The 19961-nt window shown below is 59.3% G+C and overlaps 1 protein-coding gene across 1 annotated transcript; it reads right to left on the reverse strand.

The window, feature by feature from the left end:
* Nucleotides 1-904: 904 nt before the first annotated feature.
* On the reverse strand, nt 905-13006 carry TESK1 (testis associated actin remodelling kinase 1). Its single transcript, XM_058823739.1, has 10 exons — nt 12752-13006; nt 5893-6014; nt 5710-5758; nt 5340-5486; nt 5082-5164; nt 4312-4402; nt 4009-4092; nt 3464-3553; nt 3139-3298; nt 905-2898 (listed from the first exon to the last, which is right to left on the reverse strand). The coding sequence occupies exons 1-10, from the start codon at nt 12968-12970 to the stop codon at nt 1862-1864; spliced, it is 2082 nt and encodes a 693-aa protein (XP_058679722.1). The 5' UTR covers nt 12971-13006; the 3' UTR covers nt 905-1861.
* Nucleotides 13007-19961: the final 6955 nt, after the last annotated feature.

A 19961-nucleotide genomic window follows, 5' to 3' on the forward strand; every position in this document is an offset into this window, starting at 1 on the left:
CAGCATGGAGAGAGCTGTGGTGCTGTGGCATGTCACGAGCAGGAGCTGGGGACAGGCCAGCCCCATCCCCACAGCAGGAGTTTTCTGCTTCACCCCGTCGCAGGAGCAGCTCGGCCATGGCTTTCAGACAACCCAGCACTTGGCGGCCTCGGCAAAGCTCAGCACCCAAGGAAGGAAGCTGAGCCCGAACTGGCCCCTGCCTGTGCTGACATTTGGGGATTTTTTTGCGCTAATTAGAGAGTAGAGCAACGACCCTTAGGGTCCCATGGTGTGATTGTGCTTTTCAAAAGCAAAAGTTAAGTCAGGCACTTGTAGCAGGCTGACGCTTTGCAAGACAACTCATCAGGACTTAAAATAGCTGCTAGAAACGTGCACATGTGAAGATTAAGCAAAGCAGCCCTGATGTAACACTGTGGCCAGGTGAGAGCAGAGGAAGTGATGTTCAACCAGGCGAAAATGCTCTCGGTCTATGATCAGGTTGTGTGTGCCATATATAGCTGATGAACTGCTGTGTGAGTAAGCTTGCATGAAGAGCAAAAGGGTGTTAAAGGCAGGCTTTCTGGAGGGGGCACGTGTCACTCGTCTGTCTTGTCTGCTGGCTAAACTCACTTTATACCAATAAAGAGACCCAGTTTTTCTGCTCTTTGTTTTCTTGTACACCACAGCAAACACTGTGGATTCAAGGGCGTGAACCCAAAGAACCTAAATAATGAAAAAGAATTTGTCTCAAGGCATCTCAATCGCGATGTGTGCTTTAGGGGAGTTGAGATCTTGGGTTGAGCCAGGCTGGTTTGCAGTCCTGGAGGAGTTCCCCAGAGTGCCCAGGCAAGACCATGCAACCTTCTGGGCCCACATCTGATGTGCATCCAAGAGACAGAGCCAGCAGTCGGAGTTGCTGGGACATTCAGTTTTTATTGAACACTTTAAATAAGCTGGGTATATATTACTAGCAATTATTATTAATAATAATAAAAAAACACAAAGAGTTCTGCATTCACCAGTGCATTGTGCAGGAGGGAGGAAAGCCGGCTCCCACCCTTGCCGGGGGCCAGGCAGCCTAGCTGTGCTGCCCACTGGCCCCATCCCCATGATGCCAGGATGGCATCCTGGCCCCTCTGCCAGCATCCTGCTTCCAAACCTGCGTGCCAGGGAGATGTGAGGCGCTGTGCTGACTCAGCACCCAACCCTCAGCATCAGTCAGGCAGGGACAACCCTAGTGCTGGCTATCCTCCCTGTGCACTGCCCACAGGCATTGCCCCTCTACGGTCCCCTGCCCTCTTCTCCCCATGTCAGGGACTGGCTGTGCTCCCCACGCTTGTGGACACACATGGGTTCACCCACCAGCCCCCCAGGATCCCCAAAAACACACATACACACGCTGACCTCTCTACCCCAGCCCAGTCCCTCTCACCCGCCTGGGTGCGGGGAACTCCCAGTTCTCCCAAGGTAGCAGGCTCATTGTAAACCCCTCTGCGAGAGCCTGCAGGAAGGTGAGCCCTTGGGGAAAGGGGGTCCTGGATCCAGGGCTTGAGCCCCGTGGCCCCCGCGGGGGACCAGCCCTGCCGCTCGGGGCAGTGCTCAGGGCAGCAGTGTTATTGCACTTTGGTCCCCAGCAGAGACCCAGCCCACCTCCAGGGTTCCCTGCAGATCCCCAAGGCTGATCCTGGTGGGGTGGGTGACTGAGTGCCTGGGCAGCGCCGCGGCAGCCACAGCACTTGGCACCACGGCCACTGGTGGCCACCACGCATCGAGTGATGACAGACCGTGGGGGTGTGCCAGGCTCCTGCACTGCCCAGTGCTGCGGCTGCAGAGGGGTGCAAGGGGCAGCTGGACTCAGCCCCACTCCCCAGGGTCCCCATCACTAGGACTGTGCCTCCGGCAGCTTCAGGCTGGGCTCAGCCAGCACTGGCCCCGGGGCTTTCTGGTGTTGGCCCCGGTCATGGCAGATGAGGCTTCTGGCCTCGCAGTTGAGGTTCTGGTAGCGGGGCGGGCTGGGCGCTGGCCGGTGGCAGATGGAAGCAAAGCTGAAGGGACTGAGGCAGCAGCCAGGGCAGGGTAGCACTTCATCCTGCTCCAGCATGGCACCGGAGCTGTGCCCAGGCAGCATGGCCGAGCGCTCCGTCCGCTCCAGCGCTGCTGCGCAGGAGATGCTGAACTCAGAGAAGCCGTGCTCCAGCCCGCTGCCCCAGGCTAGAGGTTTGCTGACCATCATGTGGTTGTTGTTGATGAGGAGCCCGTTGGGGGCCCGCACGTCTGGCTGCCAGGCCCGCGTGCCCGAGGATGAGGTGCGGATGAAGTTGCTGTTGAGGGGCAGCGGGCCGGGCTGCGGCGGCTTGGAGCTGTCTGGGCCGCGGTCCATCTGCTCCTCTGCCTTGGAGCTGGGGCTGGGGGCTCCTCCCCACGCTGGGGGAGGAAGGAGGGCGGGGGGCTGGGGGTCGTCAGTGGGATGAGAGGACCCCATAGCCAGCTCCAGGCCCCCCCGGTGGGTCAGCTCGGGAGAAGAGGGCAGAGAGTGGCACTTGCGGGGGCTGCTGGCGGGCGCTGAGAAGTCGCACTGCGCCTCCACGGCGGGCTCGGGCGTCACGGGGTTGCTGAGCTGCAGTGGGGCAGGGGGCGGCAGGTCGAAGGTGAGCGAGATAACCGACTTGCTCGGCGTGTCAAAGAGCTTGATCTTTCCCCCCTTCAGGTCCTCACGATGGGAGAAGGGGTTGACACGGGTGGATGTCTCCTTGGACCTGGCCCCGCTGTAAGGCTCCAGCGGCCGCAGCAGGGTGCGTGACTTAGAAGGGAACATGTCAGACTGGCTGCGGGACAGGCGCTGGTCTGGCTGCAGGTGCTGTGTCCCCAGCTCACGCAGGGGCGACTGCTCGGTGTGGCTGGCTGACCTCCTGGCCACCCCTGGGCATGGGCACAGGAGAGTGTCACCAGCAGCCAGCAGCCGCCCCTGTGGGGTGCTATGGGGTGTCGGGCACCCAACAAGGTAGGGGTGCACCCCAAGGGAGGAACAGGGACCAGCTCTATCCCAGAGACCTCACACACCCCTGTCTCCTCCCCGACAGCTGATGGGGTGGGATGGGAAACCCCACACTCCCCCACCTTTCCACCCTGCTACGGCCTGTCCCCGAGGCGCCCACGTACCGGTGAGTGTGGCTAGTGTAGCTGCAGCTCCAGATGCAGGCAGACTCTCCCCGATGCCAAACAGGGTGGTCCTGGCACCCTCGGCGCCCAGCTGGTGCTGCAGGATGCTCTCCAGGCACTGCGTGATTTCCAGGAATGAGGGGCGGGAGGTGGGCTCCATCTGTGGGCAGCAGGGATTCCCCATCAGGGCTGTGCCTCCTCAAGCACCCCAGGGAGCCCTGCAGAGCAGAGGCAGCTCCCTGCTCGCCCTGTGAGCAGGCCAGGCAGCCTGTCCTGCCCGCCTGCCCTAGCTGGGAAGGGCAGCCAGCGGAGGTGGGAGTCTCACACTGCAGCAGTGAAAAGCCAGCTGGAGGAAGGCCGCTGGGCAGTCAATTCCCACCATGGTGCGGAAAGTGGTGACGTCCAGACCAAAATCCTGCACCAGGGAAAGGAAGAAGAGTAAGGCTGGGTCTCCTAGGGCACCACAAGGCCCAGGGGATCCAACATGGGCTGGTCCCCTACCCCCTGCACTGTCACACAGGACTGTGGATCTGGAAGCACCCCAGCAGGGACACAGCAGGGGAGGACTCTGATGTCACCCCAAATTGGGCTAAGGTTGGGGGATATTATGACACAGGTACCACTTCTGCCCTCTGCCTTAATTTAACTGCCCTGTTCTCCTTTCCAGGCTCACTATGGGTTCTGAAGTCACCAGCAGAGACCATCCCTCCCTCCCTGGGCAGCAAGTGGAACACAGCACCCTAGCCCTGAGATGTGGGACCAGTCCTGCACATGGGTCTCTGCCCCATACAGAATGGCCCCCCCTTGTTTGATGAAATGGCCCCAGCCCCAGTGCTGCTGCCCACAACTCCCCGTTCCCATCCCAGTCACCTCAGTGCGGGGCAGGTAGTCGGGGTCAGCTGGCACACGAGCAATGGTCTCACACAGGATGATGCCATATGCAAACACATCGGCCTGCAGAGAGCAGGGACTCGTCAGTGCACCCTGCAGCCCTCAGCTGATGTGCCCACCACGCTGCAAGGCCACAGTCCTTCTCCTCCCTGCAGCACCACACTGGGGCTCTGGCACCTTGTCACCAGAGGGATGCCCAATTCCTTCCCTCCGGATGCACCCCAGGACTGCAAACCACTGGCAGCGCAAGCCTGAGTAAAGCCCCACACAGGGCAGCCTCACCTTCTCGTTGTAGATCTCCCCACGCAGCACCTCGGGTGCCATCCAGTACGGGGAGCCCACCACGGCCAGCGGCTCCTTCTCGCTGCCCTCACTGGGAGATAAGGGGAATATCAGCTGCCCAGTCCCCCACATGCCCAACCTCCCATCCCCCTGCTGCAGCAGACTAGATCACCATCTCCATCTCCCCTCCTGGGCTAAGCCTCTTCCATGCACTCTGCAAACTTATCTCTCCCCAGTCACACCCCCCTCTTCTCCACCTCCTCCTAGCCATTCCCAAACTGCTCCTGGAGTCTGCCCTGCCAGGGACTATCTCACCACTCCCACTCCTGTGGCAGCACCTCTCTGGCTACTGACAACATTATCGTGGGAGAGGCTGTGAGAAGGTCAGAGAAAAGAATGCTAAGCAATTCTTATCTTCACTTGCTGCACCTGTTGTTGAGAACACGTGGAATGTGTTATGGAGAGTTGTTTACCAAAGGGTGATTTCTTAACTGGCCGCTGGTGGCGGTGTTTGGATTGAAAGAACGATTGGGTTCACCTGTATCGTGACCACCTCTTGAGGGTGATGGGTTTCTTAATAAGTGCAGTATAATAAAGTGATTGATCAGCCTTCTGAGAGTCACGGAGTCAATGCTAATTACTGCCCCTTAGGGGATGCCCTGCGGTCATTCCCACCCTTTTAGCTGCATCCCCAAGGTCCATCCCTCTCCAGCTTCTGCTCTGAGTGGGCTCCAGGGATGGGGATGGACAGGTGGATGCTGCCCACGTACCTGTAGGTGGGGATCTTTTCTGCCAAGCCGAAGTCACCCACTACAGCTGTGTAGCCACTGGCCTCGCAGCGCACCAGGCAGTTCTGTGGGCACAGGAGGACCTGTCACACCAAGTGCACCAGCCCTACCTCCCTGGCCAGTGTTTTCAGGATGTCCCAGCACAGCCTCCTGCTCCCCAGCCTGCCACACCTCGGGCAGCAAGGAAGCAACACGGGTACGGGACAACATGGGAATGCGGTGCCCGGGGACATCCTGTACCTTGGAGGTGAGGTCACGGTGGAAAATGCCCTTGGAGTGCAGGTAGCGTAGGCCATGGGCGATGTCGAGGGCCAGCTTGACACGCATGGACCAGGAGAGGGGCACAGGGCTGTCCAGCAGCTGCTCCAGGTTCCCACCGTTGATGTACTGATGGGGAGAGCCAGGCCATTGCACCACAGCATGCCTCCCCCCCATAACACTGGATGCCCATCTCTCCTCCTAATGCATATTCCAACCAACCCACACCACAGCCTCCCAGCAGGCCTTGTCTGCACATGTCACAGGCCAAGAATGTGTCCCCATAGGCATCACTGTCCCTTCCCCAGGCTTGCAGGAACCCCGAGACTCATGGCTGTTGCCACACTCTTACCTCTGTCAGTGCATGCAGCTGTCCCTGGTGCACACATACCCCCATGAACCTGTGAGACAGAGGAGATCTGAGGGTGGCTGTGGCAGGGACCAGACCCAACAGCTTATCCAGCAGCAGCAGTAGCAGCTCCAAACCCCCAGGCCAGGGAAAAGTGGGGGCCGGCAGTGGGGGAGCAGGTCCTACCTGAGGATGTTGGGGTGCGAGAGGCGGTTCATGAGCTGCACCTCCCGCAGCATGTTGCCCCGGTTGCTGGTCAGCTTGTTCATCTTCAGCACCATGATCTGCCCCGACTGGCGGTGCCGCACCTGGAGGGGATGCAGGGAAGGCTGAGCCTCACCTCTGCAGCCCCCATGAACACGAGGCTTCACCTGGCTCCCACCCCAGCCCAGAGAGGGGAGCTAAGCATCCCACGGCACCCCAGGGACCACCAGGGCTAGGGGGGCACTTTACCCACATCTCCAAGCACTCCCAGGACTGATGACACACAGCCCCATCCCTCCTGGGGCACCCTGCTTGTTATGCTCCCTCCACCAAGCTACACTGCCCTGAACTCTGAGAGGCAACAACAGCTCCAGAAGCTGTGAGCCCAGCTCCACTGTAAGAACAGGCAGGTACAGGATTGGGAAGCATCGGGGAGGACTGGTTTTGGGTCAGCACCACCCAGCCAGACCCTACCAGCACGGGGTGGAGCAAAGAGGGGGCCCCTCGGAACCAGCTCTAGGTGTGGCCAGCTGTAGCGCTTGACCCGAGTCTGGCAGGGCATGGAGCCTGGATGAGCTGTATATTTAGCCAGCCCCAGCCCAACACTGTCATGCGATCTGGGGGCCTGGTCCCCCGCCAAGAACAGCAGCTGGAGCATGGCCAAGCACGGACACCCCATCTATCTGCAGCTCCCTGGCATGTGCAGGGCAAGGGAAGAGCACGGGATGCCCTGACCTGACACTGTTGTGGGGGGACCAAACCAGTGTTGAGGGTCCCCTCCTGAGCAGGTGCTGGGGGTGGGATGCCAGCCCCGCCTCGGAGCAGCAGCTGCCCGGGGGGACAACCCAGTGGATCCCAGCTGCCCCCCAGCACACACGGAGCTGTGCACTGAGGCACAGGCATTCCTCAGTGCTGCCGTCAGCTCCCTGCTCTTCTCCTTTTTAGTCAATGCTGGTTGAGGCTGCTGAGCTGGTGCCAGCCCTGGCCAGCCCCACAACACCCCCACAACACCCCTCACGTCAGGGATTGCCTTCCCAGGAAAAACACAGGGGGTTGGCAGGAGGCAGGATGTCCAGCACCCCTGTCCTGCTCCGAGCTTGGCCCTTGTCCCCACCACAACGGAGGGAGGCTGCCATGCTAGCCCCTCCAGGGCTCTCCTCTCACCCCATGGCCAGCACTGCTCCTGGGGTGCATGCCACGATGGGGATCTATCCAGCAGAAAACACCCAGGGGATGGAGCAGCAGCACATCCCTTCAAGAGGCCCTGGGGAAAATGAGTGCTCTATGAAAGTTCTTCTACATGTCTGTGTGCACTGATGCCAAACCAGTCCCAGTCAGAGTGGAAGTGAAAGGCAATAATTGTGCCGTGCCACCATCAGCTCCCTGAGCTCATGCAGAGGCTTTGAATAATTCAGCAGACACCTGCCTGTGGGCACCCTGCTCCAGTTACACCTGTGCCACCTCCAGCCAGCCCCAGAGAGCCAGCTGGCACTCCTGACCCACTGACAGGGGCCACGTGACAGCAGAGCTCGGAGTGGACCCTGACGAGTGGCAAGGGGACACCTGGACACCTGCCACCACAGGCCCCTATCCTGGCACCCACCATGCTGCAGGGAGAAGGGAGGGTGGATTTCCCCACGCCTCCTCCTTGCTGAGCACTGGACACACTGAGCTCCTGGGTTCAGGGAGAGCCTGTCCCAGGGTGAAACTGCAGAGCCTGCTGTGGGGAGCACCCAGAGCGCTCCCTCTAATGGGGCTCCAATCCTCCCTGTGCTCACTGCCCTGCTCATCACACCACTGCCCAGCAGCACCTGGAACTGCTGACAATGCCATCCTGACACCCCAGGACTCCTTGGTCACACCTGGACCAAGGGCAAGGGGAAACCCCACTCCATCTCACCCATCGCTGTCCTTCCTCCACCCATCCCTGTCGGTGGAGCAGCTGAGGGCAGCACCAGAAACAGAAACCAGAAACTGGGCTCTCAGCCAGGCTTCAGTGCAGGCTTTAAGGAGGTGGCCTGTGTGACCAAAGCAGGGTGGGCACAGTCTCCCTTGGTCCCTCCAGCTCCCCATGGAGCCGGGGGTTGAGGAAGGCAGAGCCTGGACAAGGCCAGCAGGATCCACAGCCTTGCCCAGCCTCTGGCACTGGGTGCTGCCCAGCAAAAGCTATCATTCCTGACCCAGCTCTCCTGGTGGCAGTGCTTCCTTCCCTTCCCACGCCACGTGGGGCTGGCAGGACTGGCTGGGTCAGTTTGGCTGGCACCAGCAGCTGCCAGACAGCAGGACCGGGCTCAGTGTCGCAGGCAGGCTCATGCCCGCCGGGATGGCTGGAGGCGGCAAGGCTCCGGCGCCACGCGCCCACGCCAGGAATGCCCAGGAATGCCATGTGGCATGCACAGTGCTGGCACTCGGTGGCCATGGCCGCAGGGCTGGCCAGCTCCCTGCCAGCAGTGGCAGCCCTGCATCAGGGAGCAGCATCTGGTGGGCGCCAGCTCAGCCCCACACGGTTGGTCGGGAGGTGCCGTGGCTGAATTCCTCATTAAAAAGCCACCTGCCATTGGAATGGGCTGAGTGAGGGCTGAGCGCAGTCACGTGGGGTTGGACACCTTTACACTGGAGGAGAGGCAGCCTGGGGGCTTGCGAAAGCCGCTTCTTCAGGAATTATCCCAGGGATCCCAGGAGCTCCTGCCCAGTACAGCCCTGCCCCAATGTCTTTTTCCATGATTCCACCCCCATGGGGCATGATGTCCTTGAGGCTGTCCAATGAACTCACTTGTGAGGCCCTGTTTTGCCATCTCCCCTGCAAGGCGAGCCCATACCTGGGACAGCTCAAGGCCAGCCCAGACCTGGGACAGCAGGGAAGGAGTTATGCTCCCTTTCCATGACTCCCACAGGCACTGCCCAGTTTACCCAGTCTGTCCAAGTGCTAGCACCAGCCCAGCACCCTGGCACCCCCTGACACAGAACCCGCAGCAAAGGGCATCAGCCATGGCTGCAGGGGGCTCGAAGCCCCCCACTAAGGAGGCTTCCTGCCTCACTGCCGTTCAGAGAAGACAGCAGGCAGCACAACCTCCTCGGGCAGGAAGGTGTCCCCTCTCGCCTCTCTCATGCACCCTGGCATAGTGCCCAGGAATCCCAGCGCATTCCCCGGAGCTGAGCTCAGCCGGGCAGCCGTGTGGGGCTGCAGGGGGAGCACATACCACTTGTCCCCCACCCAGGAAACAGGCAAGCCCTCACCCCTCTCCGATGCTCCCCGGCATCCCACATGGCTGGTGCATTCAGGGGTTCCACGGGTGAGCCAGGGTGCCGTGGCATGTTGGTCCCCATCACATCTGCCGCCAGCACACAGGGCTGGGGGATGGGCCGGGCTGGCGGCAGCCCCAGCCTGGGCACAAGGGATCTGAGCTCTTTTAACAGCGGAAATTAGAGTCTTATTTAAAGAGCATGCTAATCAGAGCAAGCAGACGGCCTGCTCCCTCCCCACAGCCGGCGCTCCCGTCTAGACATGGGGCAAAGCTCCCTGACATCTCCCCATCCGGAGGTCTCAGCAGCCACCCCCCGGCAGCCTGCACTGGGGACAGCCTGGCACACAGCCCCACTCTCTGCTCATTGCCCTGCCCCACACAAGCAGGGCACAGTCATACAGGGACACCAACCTGCGCCCGTCACCCCTGAGAGTTCTGTGGGGGATACAGGAGGGGACAAGGGAGCTTGCAATGGCACTGGTAACCCACAGCCACCCACAACAACTGCATCTGAGCTCACAGGAATCACAGTAACACAACAGGCTGGGACTGGAAAGCGTGCTCATCAAATGGAAAAGGCAGAATCAGTCAAGACAGACTTTGAGGATGAGACAAAGCACCTGTTCTTGGAGGGTGCTTGAGCACCAGCAACCCCCACCTCCTGTTCTCCTAGGGCACAGCAGGGGCCGGGGCAGTGCCAGTGCTACACTGTGGTGGCAGATCACTGCCTGGCCTGGCTGGCAAGGCTGGAGCCTGCCCTGTGACAGAGCAGGAGAGGGGCTGGCAGGTCTCCAGCTGGTCAGCACAACACGTTTCCTGTGCCCAGGACTCCCAAGCGGCAGCTGCGGGGCCAGGGCTGCTCCCAGCCTTGCCATGGCTGGCTGACCTTGGCTAATTCACTTCCTCCCTGCCTGCCTTAGTTTCCCCATCAGTGTCACGCTGCTTCATTCTGCTCTGTAAAACGAGGCAATGTCCCTGATGAAGGGCAGCAGATAAGAGGAAGGGACTTGATCCATTAGTTGCACCGGAAAATTGGAAGTAAATAGAAAACTCCAAAGGTTGGTGGGGAAGCGAGCAGAGATGGGCAAGTGACAGTGATGCCAAAACTCTCTCCTGAGCTATGCCCATGCTGGGAGCTGCTAAACCACACACACACACACAACATGGAAATGGGGTGCTGGACAGAGCACATCATAGAGCTGCACCCTGGGAGATGGCATTTCCAAGAGGATGTGCAACATCAGGGCATGAGGCTGAGATTCAGATGAGTGAAGGCCTCTGGATAGAGCCCCAAGGATGCTGCCCACAGCCCCTGGGTCTGCTGCAGCCAGAACATGGGAAAGTAAGACAGGGATTTGAGGAAGAGCTGCAACAATGGTTTAAGGGTTGGAGAAAATGCCTGGCACAAAGAGACCTGGCTCAATCTGCTCAGTCAATTGGAAATAGAGAGGTGGCTTCCTGCAATGTCTGTGTATCTGAGAAAATGGGGGGCCTAGTGCCTCTGAAATTGCACAGGGAAAGGCATGAGAACCAGCTGCTCCAGAGGGAAAACAGCCCTGCTCTGCAGCACAGTGGGTAATCAGCTACGAACAAGCGCCATGAAAAAGAGCAGCTTCTTGTCACTGGTGTCTCCTCTTTGCTCTGGACAGCCTTTCTGAGAGAGGTGCTTGACTGGAGGGGCTAGCTTGGGACACCAGGGCTAGGACACACTGAGTCCTTTGGTTTTAATGCTGAGAAGACAGTGAGATGCTGACAGTGTCAGCACCCTGCCTGGCCCTGGCTCAGCTCCACACCAGGACCGAGCTACCTGCGCAGGGGCAGAGATGTCAAGGTCCCCTCCCTGTCCCCCTCACCCACCAAGGCTGGAATCACATATGGCTCAGGAGCCACACAGAGCAGGCAAATTAAAGTGCCCACAGCCTTGGAAAGCTACAGAAGGAGGAAGGGAGGTGGGGGGAAAATGGGTCCTGGGCTGCCCTGCCAAGCTCTGTCCTCCTCACGAGCTCTGGCGGCCAAACCCCAGCTCAGATCCCAGGCTTACCCCACCATCCTGCTGAGCTCTTGGACTCAATCCACCGCACAAGCACAAAGCCCCATCTGGCCCCCTCCCATCCCTGCTTCCTTGCCACCATGCACACATGTCGATTACTGATCCTGATCCCTTCCCACCCCTCAACCTTCGCCAATGCCCCAAATCCTACGTGCCAGTGGCCCTACAAGAACCTGAACAGTGTATGGGAGAAGGAGCATTTTGTGGCTCCTGCAGAGAGTGGGAAAACAAACAGCGAGGCAAGAAGAGACTGTGGCCTCGCTGAGACACGGGAACATCCATTATTAAAGAGCCATATCCACGCCTGACATTATTAAATGCCTCCCTCTGCTCCAAGGTGCTGTTGTGCACTCCAAGCCAGAGATCAATAGCAGAAACCCAGCCAGCAGGGAGGTCATGGCTCCACTGGGAGCTCCAGGAAGGAGCATGGAGGAAAGGGACCTCTCTGCACATTCTCCATGGCCCCTCACAGGACACCTCTTTGGTGGCTGAGGAGGAAACAGGTCAGGGGGTCCCACTGCTGAGTGGGGAATGGTGTCAGGGTTGGAGAGGGACCCCAGGGTACCGCCAGGATGTGAATGCCCTGACGGTTGTGCTGCCTGTGACCTCAGTGACTGTGGTGGCAGGTAGTGGGGGTTGTGCCCAGCCCTAAGCCGCTCTTTGAGGGATATGAAGCCACTATATCATCACTTAAGGGCAGTCCTGGCCCGTGGCTTACAGTACCTTAAGTGATGCCGACGCTGAAAACAACACATGCACACACCTCCCCTCTGCCGGGAGAGGTAGTGGTGACACCGAGGCACAGCCCTTCATCCCCAGCAGCAGAGCACTGGCCTGGCAGGATACTGCCAGCATGCACCTCTGCCTCATTGCTGGAGACCCCGAGCTCCCCACCAGCACTCACACTCCGGTATCGTGGGCACGGGCCACACACAGGCATCCCCACCCTGACAGTCCCTGAGAGCATGGAGGACAAAGGCAGCTCTGGGGGCTCCGCCAGGAGCCAGCCCCCTGCTCTTCTACGGCATCACACCCCTGTCCCACAGCCAAACACCTTCGTAGGGGTCCCGCGGGGAATCCTGCACATCACCTGCTCGGCAGGCCCGGCAACGCCGGACATCACCTTGCAGTGCCTAGGAGCGCTACCTGGATTGCCGGCCACCGGCACACCCCGGGCGGGCTCGGCTGTCCAGCCCTGAGACGGGGGTCCCCGGGGCTCGGCTGCCGCCACCCGACCCCCCGCGCACCCCACGGCGCGGCGCTCGGAGCGCTCAGCCTCCCCGGCTGTAAACAGAGCCGGCGCTCCCCTCCCCCTGCCCGGGGCGATGGAGGCACAACGCCCCGGCCGGGACGGGGCGAGCGCGGCGTCCCCAGCTCCGCTCCGCTCGGCACCGCCCGGAGCAGCCCCGGCCTCGCCCGGCTGCCGGGGGATCGCGCTCCCCAGCCGAGGGCGCGGCCGGGGCTGCGCTGTTGCCGCGGTCCCGGGGGACGCCCGATCGCGGCGGGATGCCCCGCGGCCCGCCATCCCCGCTCCCGCCCCGCACACCTTGAAGACCTCGGAGAAGAAGCCGGCCCCGATCTTCTCGCAGTAGAAGTCGTCGATGCGCGCCAGGGTGGAGACGGCGCTGCGCAGCGCCCGGTACGAGGAGGGCCGCAGCCGCCCGCAGCCCGGCCACGGCCCCGCCGCCTCCCCCTCGCCCTCGCTGGGCCGCCGCGGCAGCTTCTCCCACTCCATGTCGGTCCCGCCGAGCACCCCCAGCGCCATTCACATCCCCGCCGGGGCAGCCGCGCGGCCGGGGCGCCGCCGCTCTCCCGGCCCCCGGGGCGATGCTAGCGGCAGCGGCGGCGGCGGCGGCGGCGGCGCGGGGCGGGCGGCGCTCCGGGGCGCTCCGCGCTCATGGCCCGGCGCCGGCTCCCCCCCGACCCCTGCCGCGGCCCGGCGCTGTGCCTCCGCCGCCCCGAGCGCTGGCACCGGCGGGGCGGGGCTGGGGCGGGGACAGCCCTTAACTCCTTGGGACCCGCCGGCGTCGCCGCCGAGCGCGGCGGGAGAGCCCCCCCACCACCGCCCTGCCCCGCCCCGCGCTGCCCGCCCGGTCCCGGACGCCCCGGGGTCCGCGTCCACCGGCACCGGGCACCGGTGGGTGCCGAGAGGGCGTCTCCCTGCGCGCCAGAGTGTGCTGTGAGGCCCTGAGATCCCGGGGCAGAGCTTGGGCACACCCCACGGACACAGGGCTGTGACTGTCCTCAACCCCTGGATGCGCCTTAGAGGCGTGGGAGTCTTGCTCCCCTGGGTCCCACCTGGATGCACATTGTAGGTGCGGGACTTCCTTCCTTCCCCGGGCCCTGCCGGGATTTCTCGTTTAGCTACGGGACTCTCTTTGTCTTTGTAGCACCCAGTTCCTGATGGACGGACAAAAGGCACGGAGATCTGATCGGATCTCCCCATATATCGAGCCCCACCCTATACAGTGTCGTGGGACCAGTTCCCCCATACAGTAGCTGTCGGCAGTTTGAGCCCCCTTGGTACAGGCTTGGATCTCTGCCCTTGGATCAGGGGCTCGGAGTCTGCCCATGCACCTAGCCTGGGTGGTGTTCCAGGGGCAGTGCATCTGTCCTCCGGAGGAGCAGGCAGGAGCAGCCTCTCAGTGACAGCATGCCCGGTGCCTCTGGCACCCTTTTGCCTTCCTTGTTTTCCTGAGCTCTTCCACTTCTCCCTGGTTTCCTTCTGCTTGCTGCTCCCCCACCTCAGGCCTTTTGCCTGCTCTGAGGCTGATCTGTCCTGTCCTTCCTGCCCAGGGACTTTCTGCAGCTGGATCTGCCCTTGCTCAGTCCCACACATTTTGCTGACGCTCTCCTTGGCATCCACCTGCCTGTGCTGGCCCAGCCCTGCCCCAGCCTCCTCTCTGGGCGCTGCCACAGCCCAGACTGTGCAGCTCCCCTCAAACAGCTTTTTCCCTGTGTGGTAGGACTGGCTGCACATGCCCTGCACCACTCCAGCTGATTTTCCTGCTGGGAAAAGCAGCCACATGGAGTATCTCTTGGTGTGGCATTTTTTTTTGCCACGGCTCGGCTCCAGGTGCCATCAAGCACAACATAAACACCTTGGGCCATGAGCTGAGTTTTCTTCCTTGTCTTAGAAGGGAGAATAACCCTGTGGGCTAGAGCAGAGAACTGAGCCTCCCATTTATTTATAGTGGGAACAGTGCCCTGCCCTCGCCCTAGGAATTCATGGTATTCCTGCTCTTCCAGGCCTGCAGAGGGAGTGGGTTTGTGCAGGGCAAGTTTCCTACATGTGGAGGGGCAGAGACTTGGGACAGGGCTCAGCCAGTCCCTGTCTCAGGGGTCTGAGCCATCCTTTCCCTCACCAGTACCACTCCAGCCTGCCAGGCTGTTGGATAGCATGTGCCAGCGAGGCTTTGCAGCCATGGGGTGGAGTGCTGTGCAACAGGCCACATTCTTACATTTCCTCAGCCTCACATGTCAGTCCTGCTGACAGCAGCCTGACAAAATGACAGGAGCAGCTCCACGGATGGGAGGAGAGAACAGCATCTGGCAGTGGGGTCAGGAGGCTTCAGTCTGTGCCCTCCTGCCTTGGTGTCCAGCTGTGGCTGCTCAGATGGGTGGCAGTGGCTCAGCCCTGGGTATCTGAGCATGCTGATGCACACACATGAGCCCCATGAGCAGCTCCTCAGTGATGTGGGACACTGCTCAGAGGAGCACAGCACACCTGGGGCTACAATGAGAGCCTCTCCCTTCCATGTGAGTGCAGCAGATTCCTGATGGTCAAGGCACCACAGCAGGGATGGGGAGGCCTGGTGAGGCTTCTTGGAGACAGAAACTCAGGACCACTGCCTGATCAGAGCTCCTGCTGCGCACAAGTGACTGGGTTTACATCCAATTAAGTTGTAATGGATAAATTAAAGCCCTGGAGATGGCTCTGACTGTGGAAATTGCTGCTGCAGGATTTGCAGTCCCTTCTCTCATCAGCACTGGTAACTCTACTGTGCTATTTCCATCACGCTCTGCTCCTGCCTGGCACAGCAGGGCTGAACTGAGACGTGGCTAAAAGTCTCCAGTGCCCCAAATCCCTCCCATGGTGCAGGCAAGTACACTAAGCAGCTGGGTGCAAAGTCAGGCTGGGCTGAGCCTGCAGCAAACCCTGAATTAAGCTCCTCGATCCCTGGTGAGGAAAAGCAGGAAGGAGGTCTCCCTGGCTGTACTCTGCTCACGTGGATCTGCAGGGGAGAGAGAAGGGGGACTTTGTCCTCCTTGCCCTTCTCTTTCTGGGCTCTACACCCCTCCTCTCCTGCAGAGAAAAGGCTCAGGGATTAGTAAACATCTTCACCCTGCCTGCTGGGAATTGTGCATCACCCAGGCAGAGCAGGGGTGGGAGCTTTCAACCAGCCTATGGAGGCTGGAGCTGTAGAAGCGCAGAGTTCTCCTGTAAGGATCAGGGCACACCACAGGTATGGGCTGGCCAGGCTCTGTGCAGGGCAGTGAGGGATGCAGGGGCTCTCCACACAGGAAACCTGGTCCTTGCTGTACTCCCACCTCTATTCCACAACAGCACTGGGGGCACTGGGGTGGCACTGGGGTCCTTGCAATGCTCTGATTGGGATGAGCCACCAGTAATCCACCCTGACCAAAGCCTTGCCCTGCTCAGAGCTCCAGAGCCAGAACGTGAGCAGTCCCCTCCTCTGTACCCATGTGCAAGAGCCCATCCCTACCCGAGACTCCTTCTCTGCAAATGCTCTGGAAAATCAATGGCTGCTGCTGCCAGGGGTGTGCTGCCAGAGCAGGCACAAGGCTAAAGTGCATGAGGGTTTTCCAGCCTGGAGAGGCTGTGCAGACACAGGGGTGAGCAGGACAAAGAGCGCTGGCTGACTCAAATTACTCCCTTTGGTCCTTGTCTCCAGAATGTGGGTGCAGCCTCTTGGTCCCAAATTTCCTCTTTCCTTCTGTGCCAGGAGATCTCTGCTCTTTTCCCACACTACCACACATCACCCTGCAGATCTCCACCCCCAAGTCCTCTATGTTCCCCAGCTCCCTGTTTATGAGACAGCTGTTCCCTGAAAAACATCTCATCCTTTCTGTCCTGTAGGAAATGGGAGCTGAGGGCCCAGCAGGGGCCATTACAGGGTGATAGGAGCCTGGTTAGTTTGAGGACCCCAGGGTACTCAGGAGAAGGTCTCAGCCTCAGCCTGCTGGTGTCCAGTGGCACCCAGTCCAGTGATGCAGCTGGACTACATTTCCCAGTGCCCTGTGTGCTGCTGAGCCCATCAGGGCCATGCATGTTCCACACCCAGAACCATGGCTGCAGGCTGCAGCAGCCCTCATCCAGATGCCAGCAGGGACTGCAAGGTCCCTGCTGTGCAGGCACATTGCTGTGCCCCCTTTGCCTCCCTGTCACTCCAGCTGCAAAGCCATTGAGGGGCTGTGTGCAGCACGAAGGCTGCAAATATTTGTTGTGTCATTAATATTCTCCCAGCATAGTCAGCACAGCACCTGGCAGCATTTGCTCGCTGCCTCCTGTTATCTCGTCGATGCTTCTCATGCCTGGGTGCCAGAGCTGTGACATCCATGGAGACAGAATCCACTTCCATCCCTGTCTCCTAGTGCTGGACAGTGATTTCAGCTCCCGGCTCTGCTTCTCCTCAAGCAAACACTGGTGGCTGTGCCTGGGAGGCACTGATGCCTGAGCCCAGCTGAGTGTGTGCCTCCTGGGAGCCCCATGGGGGCAGTGAAATTGAAAACATTGAGAGCACTGATAAAAGAAAGCCAGCCATCACCTCTGAAAGGAGGGACAGGCAGCTCTGGCTGTGCCTGCACCACGTGTAACCCGGGGTGATGTGGTGTGCGGCCACGTGAGCACAACTGCACAGAATCACAGAACGGTTTGTGTTGGAAAAGACCTTAAAGATCATCTTGTTCCAGTCCCTCTGCCATGGGCAGGAACACCTTGCACTTAACCAGGTTGCTCAAAGCCCCATCCAACCTGGCTTTGAATAGTGCCAGGGCTGGAACATCCACAGCTCTGGGCAGCCTGTTTCAGTGCCTCACCATCCTCACAGAGAAAATTGTTTTCCTAATATCTAATCTAAACCTACTCTTTTTGAGTTTGAAGCCACTGCCCCTTGTCTATCACTTCACAGTTCCTGATGAAGTCCCTCTCTGATTTCACTGTAGGCCCCCTTTAAGACACTGGAAGGTTGCTCTGAGGTGTCCACACAACCTTCTCTTGAACCGTGAGCATCCCCAGCTTTCTCAGCCTGTCTTCATGGGGGAGATGCTCTAGTCCCCTTATTAGTTCCAAAGCCCTTTCCTTGACTTGCTCCAACAGTTCCAAGTCCACATTCTTGCAGAGATTCAGCACTACAGGGACCTTCACAGATCACCAAGAGCCGGTCACTTCTTGCCAGGCAGGGACAATGCAACCATCTCCAGCATTACCCAGCCTGCTCCTGAACCAGCCTGAAAACCTTATCCCACAGTACCTGGCCATGCTCCCATCCTTCAACACAGCCCAGCAGATAACAGGGCTTTTCCTTGTCCTCTTGACCTGGACCTAGGAAATGTGGCTCTCAACGGCTCCACGCTCATCCCACGAGGTTGTGTCAGCCTTTCTTCATCTCCTGCCAAGCAATTAGTAACACTCCCCAGGGACTTTGCAGCACACCTGAAGGGCTTATGGTTCTGCCAGATGTGAGGCAGGAGCCCAGATGCCAAGAACCTGGTCTGGCTGCAGTGCTGGGACAAGCAGGGCCATACTAGAGTGGGCTGGCCTCAGACCAGGCAGTGCCTGTGACCCACAGCACCAGTTACAGGAGAGCAAGTGTCCTGGTTTCATCTGGGGTTGAGTTCATTTTCTCCCCAGTAGCTGTTTCAGTGCTCTGATTTGGATTCAGTTGAGAATAATGCTGATAACACACTGATGTTCCAGCTGTTGCTCAGCACTGTTTACCCTAACTCAAGCCCTGCTCAGTTTCCCAGGCTCTGGCAGGGAGCAGGTGCACAAGAAAGCAGGAGGGGGCAGGGCCAGGAGAGCTGACCCAAACTGCCCAGAGGGATATTCCATGCCATAGAACACCATGCCCAGGAGTTGCTGATAACTGCTGGGTACCAATAAGTGGGTGGTGAGCAAATGTGTTGTGCCTCATTTAATTCACTCTGGTTTTATCCTTCTCCTTTTAATTAAAATTATGATTTTTAATTTCTATTATTATTAATAACAACAACAACAGCAGCAACAGCAACAACAATATTGTTAAAATTATTAAATTGCTCTTATCTCTACCCACAATTCCCCCCCCTGAATTTTCTCCCTATGGAGAAATGAGTAAGTAAGGATCTGTGTGGTTCTGAGTTGCCAGCTGTGGATAAACTGGGACATCAGGGCAGCCAGAGCCTTCACCCTGGTTCGTCACTGCCCTTTGATCTGTATGGCTTGATGCTGCTGCAGGGAGGAGCTCAGAAGCAGCACAGCAATGTGTAGGGGAAGTCTGGTGAGGGCATGCATGGCTCAGCACAGTGCCTGCCAGAGACCCTACAGAACACACCCTCTGGCACAATTCACCCCAGAGATCCTGACACTAGCAAACCAGCATCCTCTGCTTCCCCTGGCCTCCTTTCCCATCCAGAACTCACAAAAAGAAAACCTGCTAGGGGAAAGAAATACTGGAGAACCATTCCCCTTTGAGCACTGAGCTTCTGCTTGAGAAGGACACATCCCACCCCAGCCCCATTAGCGTGAGTGAGAGAGATGCTCCCCATCCCTTCTGCTCTCCTGGCCCTAGGCAGAGATGGTGAAGCCCTGCTTATTCTCCCAGATGCCTGAGCAAGAGGTGGGTGCTGCAAGGAGCTCCCCACCCCTGAGCCAGTGGTCAGCCAGGCTACACCTCCCTGAGTAACTCCTCGGCTGGCGCATGGTCCTGTCATCATCCACACCATGGATTTTTGTTTCCTGACAAAAACAAGCTACAGCTTGGGCTAAATAGGGCAGGTTAAAGGGAGGTCATTGCTCAGATTATTCACAGGAGAAAATATGGACACAGCCACCTCCAGGTAGAGAATTTGTCTGTGTGCCTGTCCACCTGTGTCTGTTGCCTTCCCCTTTGGCTTCCCCTCTCTGTGCCAGGGCACAGGGGAGCAGTGTGACCATGCTGTACTCTAGATGCCCATGGGAGCCCTTCAGCTGGAGGTCACCATTGCCACAGCCATGTGTGGGCGGTGATGCTGTGTCCAGGTGTTGGAGGAGCTGGAAAGCAAAGGATGAGTTCCCTGCACACTAGAAAACTGGGAGCTCCCTGTGACTGCAGGCATTTCCTAGCCCTTTCCCATGTCCTTGTGCCCTTTCCAGGCAGGGCAGGCTGAGGCAGTTGAGGCTGGAGCACGGCCTCCCAGTGTGGGGGGGGAAGGCAGCTGTGCTGTGTTTGTCGTGGAAGCTGCCACTTGGAGCAAATTCAATCACAGCTCTTTATTGCTTCCCCCAGCTGTTGAAAATCTCATTATGTTTAGCGAGCTCCGTGAGCAGCCCTGCCAACCTTCCTTGTGTCCTGTCTTCTTCCGTGAGTCCAGGCACCCTGGCTGCTGAGGAAGGGCATCTGCATACTCCATGGGGCCTGAGAGGAAAAACCTGCACCCCAGCATATACAGATGGATCTGGCATGGACAAGGTGTACTGGGATTTTCCTGAAGACAAAGGCAAGGGAAGGGGGAGTGTGTTTTTGTAAGTGGGGACATCTCAACAGCATGACAGC

This window comes from Ammospiza caudacuta, chromosome Z (genome assembly GCF_027887145.1).
Source record: "Ammospiza caudacuta isolate bAmmCau1 chromosome Z, bAmmCau1.pri, whole genome shotgun sequence".
Lineage (NCBI taxonomy): Eukaryota > Metazoa > Chordata > Aves > Passeriformes > Passerellidae > Ammospiza > Ammospiza caudacuta.